We start from the raw sequence: 15,206 nt of genomic DNA, 5'->3' as shown, positions 1-15,206 counted from the left end.
CCTCAGTATCAAAGGACAGCACAACAGGGCAGCAGCCTACTTTACAGGTCCTTCTCAAAATATTAGCATATTGTGATAAAGTTCATTATTTTCCATAATGTAATGATGAAAATTTAACATTCATATATTTTAGATTCATTGCACACTAACTGAAATATTTCAGGTCTTTTATTGTCTTAATACGGATGATTTTGGCATGCAGCTCATGAAAACCCAAAATTCCTATCTCACAAAATTAGCATATCATTAAAAGGGTCTCTAAACGAGCTATGAACCTAATCATCTGAATCAACGAGTTAACTCTAAACACCTGCAAAAGATTCCTGAGGCCTTTAAAACTCCCAGCCTGGATCATCACTCAAAACCCCAATCATGGGTAAGACTGCCGACCTGACTGCTGTCCAGAAGGCCACTATTGACACCCTCAAGCAAGAGGGTAAGACACAGAAAGAAATTTCTGAATGAATAGGCTGTTCCCAGAGTGCTGTATCAAGGCACCTCAGTGGGAAGTCTGTGGGAAGGAAAAAGTGTGGCAGAAAACGCTGCACAACGAGAAGAGGTGACCGGACCCTGAGGAAGATTGTGGAGAAGGGCCGATTCCAGACCTTGGGGGACCTGCGGAAGCAGTGGACTGAGTCTGGAGTAGAAACATCCAGAGCCACTGTGCACAGGCGTGTGCAGGAAATGGGCTACAGGTGCCGCATTCCCCAGACCTGGGCTACAGAGAAGCAGCACTGGACTGTTGCTCAGTGGTCCAAAGTACTTTTTTCGGATGAAAGCAAATTCTGCATGTCATTCGGAAATCAAGGTGCCAGAGTCTGGAGGAAGAATGGGGAGAAGGAAATGCCAAAATGCCAGAAGTCCAGTGTCAAGTACCCACAGTCAGTGATGGTCTGGGGTGCCGTGTCAGCTGCTGGTGTTGGTCCACTGTGTTTTATCAAGGGCAGGGTCAATGCAGCTAGCTATCAGGAGATTTTGGAGCACTTCATGCTTCCATCTGCTGAAAAGCTTTATGGAGATGAAGATTTCATTTTTCAGCATGACCTGGCACCTGCTCACAGTGCCAAAACCACTGGTAAATGGTTTACTGACCATGGTATCACTGTGCTCAATTGGCCTGCCAACTCTCCTGACCTGAACCCCATAGAGAATCTGTGGGATATTGTGAAGAGAACGTTGAGAGACTCAAGACCCAACACTCTGGATGAGCTAAAGGCTGCTATCGAAGCATCCTGGGCCTCCATAAGACCTCAGCAGTGCCACAGGCTGATTGCCTCCATGCCACGCCGCATTGAAGCAGTCATTTCTGCCAAAGGATTCCCGACCAAGTATTGAGTGCATAACTGTACATGATTATTAGAAGGTTGACATTTTTTGTATTAAAAACACTTTTCTTTTATTGGTCGGATGAAATATGCTAATTTTGTGAGACAGGAATTTTGGGTTTTCATGAGCTGTATGCCACAATCATCCTTATTAAGACAATAAAAGACCTGAAATATTTCAGTTAGTGTGCAATGAATCTAAAATATGAATGTTAAATTTTCATCATGACATTATGGAAAATAATGAACTTTATCACAATATGCTAATTTTTTGAGAAGGACCTGTATATCCCCTCACAAATAGTTTTTTAGTTCATGGTGTTACTACTCATTGCATGTTGCATTAGACAGTGTAAACCCCTTGAAAAAGAAGGTTTTGTCACCATCTACATTAGTGCAGAGCAACAATGTGAAGTATAAAAGGTATGTATATTGAAGAAAGTATGAGGATAAAATTAGGAGAATACAGAATCAACAATTTAGGAGTTTTGCTCCCTGATTTAATTCTGACTTACATAGTTTAAAGCATAATGCTAGGAAACTGGAAAGAAAATGGCGCTCTACACATCTAGAGAAGCCCTACTTAATTTCTTTTTAAATAAAATTGACACTATTACAAATAAATTTACTGACATCCTTCCGAACATGTCAGCTAGCTCTTCAGTAAGTGAGGTATCATTAGAAGTTACTAGGACCTGATCAGTGTTAGCACTATTTTGATTCAGTTAAGCTATCGAGAATCCCTCACGATGACTACAGAATCGAGGCACGTGGTGGAGCCGGGGTTCCACCCTGGAGCCAGGCCTGGGGTCGGGACTCGTCGGAGAGCGCCTGGTGGCCGGGTTGCTCCTCGCGGGACCCGGCCCGGCCAAGCCCGAACGAGAGACGCGAGACCATCCCCCAGTGGGCCCACCACCTGCAGGGGGAACCGTGAGGGACCGGTGCAAAGAGGATTGGGCGGCGGATGAAGGTGGAGACCTCGGTGGCCCGATACCTGGATGCTTAGGCTGGCTCTAGGGATGTGGAATGTCACCTCGCTGGGGGGGAAGGAGCCTGAGTTTGTGCGGGAGGTCGAGATATCGACTAGAAATAGTCGGGCTCGCCTACACGCACAGCGTGGGCTTTGGAACCCATCTCCTTGAGAGAGGTTGGACTCTCTTCTACTCTGGAGTGGCCCACGGGGAGAGGCGGCGGGCTGATGTGGGTTTGCTTGTTGCCCCCCAGCTCAGCCGTCTCGTGTTGGGGTTTACCCCAGTGGATGAGAGGGTCGTATCCCTGCGCCTTTGGGTTGGGGAGAGGTCTCTGACTATCATTTCGGCCTACGGGCTGAGTGGTAGTGCAGAGTACCCGGCCTTCTTGGCGTCCCTGTCGGGGGTGCTGGACAGTGCCCCTCCCGGGGACTCCATTATTCTGCTGGGGGACTTCAACGCCCACGTGGGAAACGACAATGACACCTGGAGAGGCGTGATCGGGAGGAATGGTCTCCCCGATCTGAATCCGAGTGGTGTTTTGTTATTGGACTTCTGTGCTAGTCACGGATTGTCCATAATGAACACCATGTTCAAACATAAGGGTGTCCATCAGTGCACTTGGCACCAGGATACCCTAGGTAGGAGGTCAATGATCAACTTTGTTGTCGTATCATCAGACCTTCGGCCGCATGTTTTGGACACTCGGGTGAAGAGAGGGGCTGAGCTGTCCACTGATCATCACCTGGTGGTGAGTTGGATCCGCTGGGGGAGGAGAAAGCCAGACAGACTTGGCAGGCCCGAGCGCATAGTGAGGGTCTGCTGGGAACGTCTGGCAGACCCCTTGGCCAGGGATGTATTTTAATTTATAGAGAAAGGCTAAACTGAAAAAAAAAAAAAACTGTCTAAAAATCACTGAGTAAAATAGGTAAAACAAAAGATGATTTAGTACTTTTTTCTGTAGTACTGAGTTCTGAAGCCTGGCTATGTTGCCTTAGTGGTGTATCTTTAGTTGTTGTAGTCCTGGAAAACTAGCCATCTTCAGTTTTCTGGCTGCAAGAAGGGTTTTTCTTACTACATGGCCCCATCCATTGCCCCCGTAAACATGGATAAGTTAAGAGTGTGAAGTCTATTTCAGATGTTTTACCTCCATTCAAGTGGTAACAGATTCCTTACTTTCAGTCAAAAACAATCAGCATGTGCAACAGAAGAAAAGCAGTATTTGATGAGGTCAAATACTGAAAAATACATGACAACTCCTACTTTTTTGTTTGTGGTACACTGTAAACATGAAGTACAAGTTACAATATGAATTATTTTTAAACAAAAAACTGTGACATGCATTTGTGTACAACCCCACCCTTCAACATACACCATCTTGTGGATCTCCTGGATGCATCATTGGTATCCTGGAATCATAGGGGCTTTTGGGTCTTTCAACAATCAGACCCCCTTCGCCAGGTGACCCTACCAGTGTTGATCAAACCCCAGCCTGTGCCCAGGAAGGGCTACCCTACCCTTGCCTCTCCTATCCTGATCCGCAACCACCTCAACACTACTTCTGCTGCGTCAGTGGCCAACTTGATGGCCCTTCGCTGCCAGGCTCCAGTGATGCCCAGCATCCTGTAAAACCTGCAGAGGGAATGTCCCACAAACCCTCCTCGATAGGTTGACTTTGCCCGTCATCCTTTGTTCCGGCACTCCTCCATTAGCTCGGCATACTTCGCCCTCTTTCTCCCATTAGCCTCTTCAATTCAGTCCTCTCAAGGCACAGTGAGCTCCAAGAGAATTACCTGCCTCTCGGCTCCTGATGTGAATACATCTGGCCTTAACAATGTTTTTGCAATTGATTCAGGAAATTTCAACTGCCTTCCCGGGTCACCTCTCAATTCCCAGTCATGAGCCATTGCCAGCTGTCCAGAGGAGGTATTCCAAGCAGATGTTATGGCCTTTCCCCCGGCTCTGACAAACATTATTGTCTTCCCTGGACGAAGGCTCTTACAGAGCTTATCCCATTATGAAAGTTATCCCCTGTTGCCTTGAGGACCTGATCATGACGCCAGCAGTAGCGCCTTCACTCAGGGCTCTTGGAAAGCTGCTGAGGATGTGCTCAAGAGTTCCTTTCTTCTGGCACAGAGGGCATTCTGGTGACTCCACCTTTCCCCAAGTGAAGAGATACTTTGTAGAATCACCTCAGGCTGAAACTGCAGATATTTTGTGATGTATCTTCACCTCTTTTGTACATCTAGAGACTGAGATTTATCCTCATTCCTCTTTGTAAAATAGCTTTAGCTCTGTGTCTGCAAACAGCAATTTTCAGGTCTTGCAACAAATTCTCAATTGAATTGACATCTGGATTTGACTGGGTCATCCTAACACCTGAATATGCTAATCCAGGATTAACTCCAGAATCAACTCTTCAGCAGCCATCACATTCTCCAGAAGCTTTGTAATGAACCGTTGTTTTAACGTAAAAATTAGAGGTTTATAGGGTAGATATACTTTTGCAAAGAACTCTAAATGCACCACAAACAGCATGTTCCTTTGATGCACTTTGTTGTGAGTTTTCTAATAAGCAGGTAAAGGTTAGGGAAATATGCTTTGAGCACAGATGGGCATAATCTTGAAAGACCTTTGTTTGTCTTGCATGTTCAGTGTTTGTCACGTTCAAAACAAAGTTTCTTTAAATGATTATCTATGTGTCACAGTCCTTAGAAAGAAAGTTGAAATTGGCCAAAACTAGAGCCGACAGAGAAGACCTCAAAGAAACCAGTAAAACTGGAAATCAGTAGCAGCTTGTTGGAGTGTACATAAATACGGGATAACCCACGTACAAACCAAAAGCTAAAAAATATTTTTTTTAAACCCATTAGTTATATTAAAAATTTCAAAAGAAATGCTTCTTGCTTCTCCCCAACAAACATCCAGATGTACCCTGTGCTGACTCTCCCAGCAGAATTTTTGCTCATTCAGACACTTTTCTCTTAGTGTGCTCAACATGGGAATAGACAGCCTGTTTTCAAGGCAATGGGCCTGTAATCACCAAGCACACAAATGTGATTTCACAAGTGTGTAAATATACTGTGCTATATAAATGGGAGTCCAAAAGAGATCTAGGTTTCTGTGCTGTACTTTGCAGGCTAGTAACATGGTCTTGTTAAAAGTTATCGTCCTTCTGGTGGTCTTCACATCCTGCTGGGCAGAGGAGGAGAAGGTGAGGATGTGCCATCAGGGTTGAATTTAAATGACAAAACGTGCTACTAAGGTATATATGGGAGAAATTTCTAATTCAATAGTACAATATAGTAGCTGAGTCCTAAAATGTTTCAGCTATGCATTTTTAGTGTGAAAAATCCTGATTTATCTAGTAGTACACTTTAAATGCTGCAACATCAGTCTTAGAACTTTTTAAAGTAACAAATAAAAGTGTAAATAAAAAGAAAAATTGGAAAACAATAACAAACCAAAAACACAATGCAACAGTAGTAGATTGCAATGCATTTGATAGACTTGTACGAACAATCCAGTGCACAAGTCATCTTGCAGACGTTACATGAACCCACAAAGATCTATTCAGGTGGAAAGTATATAACTGCATTTAAATCAGTCTTTATGATTGAATTTTATTGGATTGCATTGATTTATTTGATTCTATATTTCTAGAGATGAATCAGAGCTGCTTGTCTTGTAAAAGGTCTTGAGGTCACACTGGTTATGAATCAGAGTTAAATAAATAATTGGAGAGTAATTGAATTTTCAAGTCTTGTTGCACTGCTGTGATTCCAATGCTTTATTTTAGACAGCTGGACATAATTGAGCACATACATCATTTTCATTAATCATATCCAATTGTGTGAATTTCGTTGTAAATTTAAACTGCTATCAAGGTAACTTGATAGAAACAAACTATTTCGGTTTAGAAGCTTTAACTTGTTAAACACTATTAAATAACAAATTCAAAGCTTAATAATAATAACATTTTTATAAATATGAGGATTTAGAGTTTTGGGGTAGCTGTGGCTCCATGAGAAGCGTAGTCATCTTTTATTTTAGAAAATTGTAGTTAGATTCTTGGGCATGGCACCTAAACCCTAGTAGCCTATGATCCATGTATCATATTATTTCCTTGTGTTGTAAATTTGCCTTTACTGTACAGTCTTATTCTTTTTTTGGTTTTTATATTTTTACCTTTGTGTAAATCTCCATGCTTCCATTTGCCTTTCACGTTGCTGCTGGTACACCTGGATTTCCCCACTGAGGGACAATAAAGGTCCTTTGTATTCTACCACTAGAAAGGCACTAAATAGGTTCAGACCATTTACTATTTTTGTAAACAGTATACCCCTACTTGTTGCTGGTAATAAGTGCTGTAAACCTATCCATATGAGCGAACTTTACCGTTCAGTGAGAAATAACTGATGCTCTCTGTCTGACACAGGAACTGTCTGTCTCTGAGCTCCTGTGGAGGGCCAACAAGGATGTTGGTAAGAATCTTTAAACAATCAGTCCTAACATGTGGTTAGAAAAGTCAGGATTGTTTCTCTTCTATGTAACTATAAACGTTTTTATTTATTTATTAAAATGCAGTTTTGTAGTTTTAGTTATGTTTTCCCTCCCTTTATGTGATAACAATAACGTATCTTACAGCAACTCTGGATTTGTTCAACTAAACTGGTCTGTACTGTTGGCCAGTAATCAACAACTGGTTGTTAAATGTTTTTGTTAAGCGTTTTTTTAAGAAACCCAGACCTGACCTTCATTAGCAGTCCAATTATATTCCAACTAAACTACAAATGAATGAATATTGTTGTTTTCCACTCAACTATTTTACTGCTTTTTACCATCTGTGTGCTTTACTTTAATACATTTTACATCCTGTTTCATTGCAGTCCTGCAGTTTACAAATACTTAGATTTATACAATTTGTTTTATACTGTGCCAAAGCTTACACACACTGATCATGGGCATAACTCTATTAATTTAGGATTTTAAATATGTATTATGAAGTTTTCTTTTTTTCAGTGTGGAATGATAATACATCTAACAACTGAAAACCAAGAACTGGATGAGCCAGTTTGAATTTATTTTAAATGTCCTTTTATCCATACATACACATATACACGCAGAAATATTTGGATAAATGTCCTTAGCAATCTGTAAACCACATGTTTTTGAAGCCACGACCAAAAAAACCATTCCCACCAGAATTGGTACACCTCATTGAATCTGAGTGGTCTTCTGCCATGGACCAGGCTTTTAAGCACAGCACATAGTTTTGAGGTCTGAGACAGAAGCCTAATGTTGCCCTGCTTTATCCAGTCCGAAGCCAGTTCAGGTATGTGTTTAGGATTATAGAACTGTTTCTAAGTTGCAACCATTTAGCCGTTGATTTGTGGTAAAGTTGAACAATTTGGCAGTAGATTTCTTCTCATTTATATTAAAAAACACACTTGTACATGCTGCTCGTGGTCCTTACTTATTTAGGTGTTTTAACACATTTAACGTTGATATACGACGTGAGCGATGGAAACCAGAGTCCTTGTTTGTACACACAAACTTGGCCGAAAAAGTTGATTCTGGTTCTGATAGTTGTTGCTTTTTATACAGTCATTCCATGCTGAAAAAAAAAACTGTTCAATGCATATTTTTCGAAATGAACATAATATTTATGTATGTAAACTTGTGACATTCATTGTATGTGGTAAATTGACTAACTGTAAATGTTCTTTAACAGTGCACACGGAGGATGAGCCTCTTGTGATAGATGACATTGCCTACGACAATGAAAACGAGAGGAATGCTGATCAGTGTACTTCCAGCGGCTGCATGTGGCCCAGATCTGCTGATGGAAATGTCTACGTGCCCTATGTCATCGCCAACCACTACAGTACATCTATGAAGAAAATATAGCAAATATTCAGTAGAATATGAGGACTTTAGATTCAACCTGATTATGCTGATAAAAGTAACTGAAATTTATGCAGAATATTTGCTATGGAAGCATTGTGTGATGCCAGACTGTCAGAATGCTGTGTCATTTCTGATTCTAAAACTGGTTTGTCATCAGGAGAACCAATTTCACTTAAATAGTCCATAAACATATACAGTGACAATAATCTGGTATGAAGGAAATGGCTTTTACTGAAAAGGATGTTGTTTTCCTTTTTGTTTTCCTGTAGCGTCTCGTGAGCTCTCTATCATTGAGCGAGGCCTGGAGTCTTTCACTGAAGTCTCTTGTATCCGTTTTATCAAATGGACCGGCCAGAGAGATTATCTGAGCATCCAGTCCCACAACGGGTAAAACTCAGTGATTGCTCATTGGTGTAATCTACACATGTCTGCACTTTTTCATCCAGATTGAAATATCACAATAAGTACATCCATCCAAGGACTACACATTTGCAGAATATATGTAATTGCATATATTTTTCAAAATATACTCACCGGCCACTTTTTTAGGTACACCTTGCTAGTACCGGGTTGTACCCCGTTTTGCCTTCAGAGCTGCCTTAATCCTTTGTGGCATTGATTTAACAAGGTACTGGAAACATTCCTCAGAGAGTTTGGTCCATATTGACATGATAGCATCACACAGATGCTGCAAATTTGTCAGCTGCACATCCATGATGCAAATCTTTCGTTCCACCACATCCCAAAGGTGCTCTATTGGATTGAGATCTGGTGACCGTGGAGGCCATTTGAGTTCAGTGAACTCATTGTCATGTTCAAGAAACCAGTCTGAGATGATTGGTGTTTTATGACATGGCGCGTTATCCTGCTGGAAGTAACCATCAGAAGATGGGTACACTGTGGTCATAAAGGGATGGACATAGTCAGCAACAATACTCAGGTAGGTTGTGGCGTTGACACGATGCTCAAATGGTACTAAGGGGCCCAAAGTGTGCCAAGAAAATATCCCCCACATCATTACACCACCACCACCAGCCTGAACCGTTGATACAAGGCAGGATGGATCCATGCTTTCATGTTGTTGACACCACTCACTTGCACACACACACATGCTCAAGATAAACATATGCACCCCCTCACACCACCTACACCGTTCCCGGCATGATGTTGTTTTGTCAACTTGTTGCTTCTTTGTGCTGAGGTTTTTTGCAATCTCAAACTGTATCCTGCTAAGGATAAAGTGTGAAATATGATTTTTTCCCTCTACTTACCTAATGTGGCCTCTTTTCTCATCTAGCAAGGGTAGCGCCTGTGAGTGGGCAGCAAAGCCTCGGTGACCCGTCCCCCCCTTGTCTTGTGTCATGATGTATGTTTGGATGGGTTGTACTGGAATTCTAATTTCCCCTCGGGGATCAATAAAGTATCTTTGAATTGAATTGAATTGAAATTCTGACCCTACCATCTGAATGTCGCAGCAGAAATCGAGACTCATCAGTCCAGGCAACGTTTTTCCAATCTTCTATTGTCCAATTTTGGTGACCCTGTGCAAATTTTAGCCTCAGTTCCCTGTTCTTAGCTGACAGGAGTGGCACCAGGTGTGGTCTTCTGCTGCTGTAGCCCATCCGCCTCAAGGTTCAACGTGTTGTGCATTCAGAGATGCTCTTCTGCATGCCTTGGTTGTAACGAGTGGTTATTTGAGTTACTGTTGCCTTTCTATCAGTTCGAACCAGTCTGGCCATTCTCCTCTGACCTCTGGCATCAACAAGGCATTTGCGCCCACAGAACTGCTGCTCACTGGATATTTTCTCTCTTTCGGACCATTCTCTGTAAACCCTAGAGATGGTAGTGAGTGAAAATCCCAGTAGATCAGCAGTTTCTGAAATACTCAGACCAGCCCGTCTGGCACCAACAGCCATGCCACGTTCAGTCACTTAAATCACCTTTCTTCCCCATTCTGATGCTCAGTTTGAACTGCAGCAGATCGTCTTGACTATGTCTACATGCCTAACTGCAATGAGTTGCTGCCATGTGAAATTTGCGTTAATGAGCAGTTGGATAGGTGTACCTAATAAAGTGGCCAGTGAGTGTATACTAACACAGAGATTTGAACACAATGGGTTCTTTTTAATAACGATCAGAAAAATACTTCCAGTTACAGAATGAGAATATTTGTACTTATCTCAATTAGCACAAAACCAGTATGTAGTAAGCATTTCAGCACCATTTCAGAAAAACACTAATTTGTGCAGCTTTCATGTATTGCAAAACAGTAGAGAAGATAGAAGAAGTTTGAATAACCTTTGTGGAAGTACGTTCCTTGGATTCAGTTGTACAATAAATTGGAAGACAGATTTTTTTTAACAGTGTAACCAAGGGTCTGGACTATGCAGATACATTTAGCAGCAGTGTTGCTCACCTTCTGTGTTTTTATTAATAATATTATAACACAACAAAATGTGAGAAAGTTCATGGGGTATAAAAACTTTTTCAAGGCAATATATAATTTACAGAGAAACCTGTATAGGTTACCATATTTCTCTTGCAAAAACACAGCTGTTACTCCTACGTTGGCCGCCGAGGTTATGCCCAGACTTTGTCGCTGGATCGAGCCGGTTGCATATACCACAGCACTGTCCAGCATGAGCTGCTCCACGCCCTTGGCTTCAACCATGAGCAGTGCCGCTCTGACAGGGATCAGTACATCAGAGTCCTTTGGGAGAACATCCAGTCTGGTTAGAGTCTGAGCCATTACGCACAACACATGTTACAGTTCTGATAACAAGTACTGGAGTAAAATCTGTCATGCTAAAATTACAGTCTATCAGAATTGCCTTAGACCCACACAGGACTTCCTATGAGCTGATATAATTGTGTTTTTTCTCCCAGGTTTGGCGTACGCCTTTGACAAGCTCGACACTCTGAACTTAAACACCCCCTATGACTACAACTCTGTCATGCAGTACCACAGGTTTGGAGAGGCTTCTTGTTGTTTTAGATAACCTGCAACCAACTTCCATTTTTCTGTTTAATGTGGTTAGGGTGCTCCTTTAGGACATAAACAAACCAAGAAAATGGAAAGTTAAAATGTAGCAACAAAACAAAAACACCAAAGGAACAGAAAACGAAAGTAAATGTTTTGTTGCCTCAGTCTTCAGAATTTTATGTTGTGAACAGAAGTTAGAAGAGATGCAGGAAAACTTCCTGGAATAGGAAACATCATAAAATACACAGGTGACATTGCTCTCCAAGCAATAAATATATATACACTAGCAGAATTTCTCATTTTTTTGTTATTTTTCAAAAAACAGAAAAATACAAAACCTTTTCTGTCACTTGTTAGTTGTTGGGTGAAGCTATTTATTAACAAACAATTGTGTTTGCTGTTTTTAAATGATGATGATAGAAAAAACCCAAATGACCCTGATCAAACGTTTACATTACCTAATTCTTAATACCATGCATTGCTCCTTTAACACCAATCTGCAGAGGTAGTTGTGGATAAGGAAGTTACATTTTGCAGCTTGCCATTGTTCTACACAAAAAACCCACATTCTGTAACTCTCATGCTGTCTTGTGTCAAATGTAAGTTTGAGATCTTCCCATAGTGGCTAAATGATGCTCAGGTCATGAGACTGACATCGTCACTGCAGAACCTTCACTATTTCCACCTGAAGCCAATGACAGGTCAACATGGTTTTGTATTTTGAATTACTGTCATGATGAAATGTCCAAGTACATCCTTCATCAGTATTTTATGATAACATGGAGCCTTCATCTTGTCTTCAGTCTTAACCAGGCTTCTGGTGCTTGTATAGCTCATACAACCCTAAAACACAACAATACACCTCAGTGTTTTACAATAGGGATGATGTTACTCTTCTTCATAAACCCTTCTGACTTATTTCCAACTGTAACATTTATGGTTGTGGCCATAAATGCTACAAAGTTTTGACACTTGAGCCCGTGTCTTTTGTTGTATAGTAAGCAAGCTTCTTTGTGACAACAGTGTATAATTGTCCTTCTCCAAGGGCGTACTTATTGTCCATCTTGAAAAACCACATCAGTTTTTACAGAGAGTTCTGTATGCCAGCTGAAGTTATTTGTGAGTTTTTCTTTGTATACTACAGAGCCGGGAAAGTGTCAGCAGGTAAAAAAAAAAAAACAAAGCCAGTGGAAATCCGTGCAGCTTTCCTAAACTGATTGTACTGAGTGAGTGAGCACGGATTTCCACCGGCTTTGTTTTTTTTTTTTTACCTGCTGACACTTTCCGGGCTCTGTAGTATCCCAAATTATTTCCTGACAGTTGTAGCTGAAATCTTTGTTGGTTCAATGAACTGTGGCTTAATTTCAACAGAATGACTCAGTTTCCACTTATCAGAGTCTGAAGGCTGCTCGTTGACATTTTCAATTCTTTGAATATCTTTTTTAATTCTTTTCCTGTTAAACATTTCATCCACCTTCTCCGCAGATCCTTTGAATATTTTTTTGTTGTCCCCAAGACCTGCAGGGGTCAGTCTGTTATTAAATAGCTTTATCCAATCACTAACCATCAGTAAAAGAAAAGTTTTTGTATTATTATTCATATTCTTTGAAAAAATACAATTGTGACAGGGTATGTAAACTTATGAGCACAACTGTAAAAGAGGCTGAGTTGTTCTGAGACCAAAAGGTTATGACATACCACTTTGAGGCAGCTGCAGCTCAGTTGGTAGACTTTTGAAATCTGAAAGTTGTGGGTTGGATTCCAGCTTCCTCCTGTCACATGTCAATGGGTGTGTCGCTGGGCAAGACACTTAACCTCAAGTTGCCTAGCAATCTGTGTGTCAGCATATAAATGTGTGTGTGTTTGTGCGATTGGGTGAATGTGGCTCTAGTGTAAAACGCTTGATTGGTCTGTACGGTTGGAAGAGCGCTTTATGTGTTCAGTCCATTTACATTTTGTGCCAAAATCTTTGAACAAAAATGAAAAAATAAAAGATTTAAAATAAATAAAAAACATAAATGGGGAAATTGTTTAAGTTGAATAAATTTCAGTTAACATAAAGAGGAGAATTTGACAACATACAAAAACAACAGTCTGGTGAGCAGCTAAATTATTTCACTCTGAGCTTCTTCAAAAACTTTGTTCAATAAAAGATTTTACAAAAAGAGATTTGATGCAATCTAGAAAACTTGCTGAAGTCTATTTGTTTTCTTTATGCACTAAAACAGATAAACCTTTGTATTTATTCCAGGTATGCGTTCTCTGCAAACAATCAGCCCACAATGGTTCCTATTCCTGACTCTAGTGTTTCTATCGGAACGGCTACTCAGATGAGCAGGAACGACATCAACAGACTGAACAGACTGTACAACTGTAAACAGTAAGAACAACATATTTAAGAATAAAGTCATCCATATTAGTTTAGGGAGCAATAGGGTTTTGCTTTTAGAATAATTTTATTTAGATCTGTTGGATGTTATGATCCGTACAGTATACATAAATGCTGTTATTTTTTATGAAAGTGTTTTTATAATCAATTACATATTTCGTTTTAATTATGTCTGCTTGTTTCCCAACAGGCAACAAATCCTGACAATTTAGGAGTCGTTTCTCAAGATATTGTCTAAGAGTCTTCAATAAACTTTAACATGTACCAGGTCTCTTTGTGCATTACTAAATACTTCACTGCCACACCTAATGAATCAACTGTCTAGTATTGAATTATTGAAGTTAAAAGGCATATTTTATATAAATACACCCATGTATTTATATAAAATACATAGGTGTATATGATGTTAAAGAATCCTTTTAGGAATCTTCAATTATCCAATGGGTCTCAAACTCTAGTCCTCGAGGGCCAGTGTCCTGCAACTTTTAAAGGTCTGTGTGCTTCCACACATCTTTATCACATAAAACGTTTGTCTGCAGGATTCTGTAGAACCCGATGAGGAGGTAATCCAGCCATTTGACACAGGTGGGCTAGACTAGGGATGCATCTAAATGTTGTAAGACATTAAGAACTGATCAGAGACTGTATGAAGCCAAAAACCCTGAGTACGTTAATCCTGAATTTGGAGAAACATTCTGTTTTCCGTTCCAGAAAGAGAAGTCTGTGTAACTGTGAGTATGTCACAGACTGAAGATAAGGTGCTTGCTAACAGGTTTTCTTTGGCAAACACTTAGTTTCTAACAGTCCTCCCAGCTAAAGAGGATGGGAATACACACATATTTTACTGTGGAAAATGCTCCCAGCATACCTCCTTTGTGGACAATATTTAAATAGTCACAGACACACACATGCATATACTAAATAAAAATATACGCAACACTTTTGCTGTTGCCCCTATCTTTCATAAGCTAAACCCAAAGATCTAAGACGTTTTCTATTGAAACAAAAGGCATATTTCTCTCACAGATTGTTCATAAATCTGTCTAAATCTGTGTTAGTGAACACTTCTCCTCCTTTGCCGAGGTAACCCATCCACCTCACAGGTGTGGCATATCAAGATGCTGATTAGAGAGCGTGATTATTGCTCATGTGTGCCTTAGGCTGGCTACAATAAAAGGCCACTCTCAAATGTAAATGTATGTGTGTGTGTTTCAAACAATTTATTTTCACTGATATCAGACATTCTACTGGTGTAATAATGCTGTTCCCATGTTTATGAAACATGTTGTATGAAACCTGTTTCATGTGATGTGATCTGTAAATGATCAGTTTGGTTGTCTGTGGTGTTTTGTTCACACTAATACAAAAAAATTACCCATTCAATATTTAATGAAAAATGTGTTTAGGGCGAAGAATACAACACAGCGGGGTTGTAAAAACTGTAAACTCTTAGATATATTTTGGATACAAGTTTATCTAATAAAGTATTAGCGGATTGTAAGCTGCTCATCAAAACAGGAAAAATCTCATAACAAAATGTGTTGTATTGTACAGCACATTTTGTCATGAGATTTTACCTAAGCTCCTCTCATTCTTAGACTCCTCTTCAGACTCCTCCTTTGCAGAGCAAA

The 15,206-nt window shown here is 40.4% G+C and overlaps 1 protein-coding gene across 1 annotated transcript; it reads left to right on the top strand.

Moving 5' to 3' along the window:
- Positions 1–5,409: 5,409 nt before the first annotated feature.
- On the top strand, positions 5,410–13,839 carry LOC124879704 (high choriolytic enzyme 1-like). The gene is made up of 8 exons (XM_047384422.1): positions 5,410–5,507; positions 6,732–6,777; positions 8,028–8,180; positions 8,473–8,590; positions 10,757–10,935; positions 11,090–11,171; positions 13,438–13,566; positions 13,766–13,839. The coding sequence occupies exons 1-8, from the start codon at positions 5,442–5,444 to the stop codon at positions 13,785–13,787; spliced, it is 795 nt and encodes a 264-aa protein (XP_047240378.1). The 5' UTR covers positions 5,410–5,441; the 3' UTR covers positions 13,788–13,839.
- The last annotated feature ends 1,367 nt before the right edge of the window (positions 13,840–15,206 follow it).

Source organism: Girardinichthys multiradiatus, chromosome 2 (assembly GCF_021462225.1).
Source record: "Girardinichthys multiradiatus isolate DD_20200921_A chromosome 2, DD_fGirMul_XY1, whole genome shotgun sequence".
Taxonomy (NCBI): domain Eukaryota; kingdom Metazoa; phylum Chordata; class Actinopteri; order Cyprinodontiformes; family Goodeidae; genus Girardinichthys; species Girardinichthys multiradiatus.
This window is presented reverse-complemented; position numbering and strand designations above follow the sequence as displayed.

Coding starts and splice junctions, on each gene's coding strand:
- LOC124879704 (XM_047384422.1), top strand. CDS start 5,442: ATGGTCTTGTTAAAAGTTATCGTCCTTCTGGTGGTCTTCACATCCTGC. Junction 6,778..8,027: donor GAGGGCCAACAAGGATGTTG/GTAAGAATCTTT, acceptor GTTCTTTAACAG/TGCACACGGAGGATGAGCCT. Junction 13,567..13,765: donor AGACTGTACAACTGTAAACA/GTAAGAACAACA, acceptor GTTTCCCAACAG/GCAACAAATCCTGACAATTT.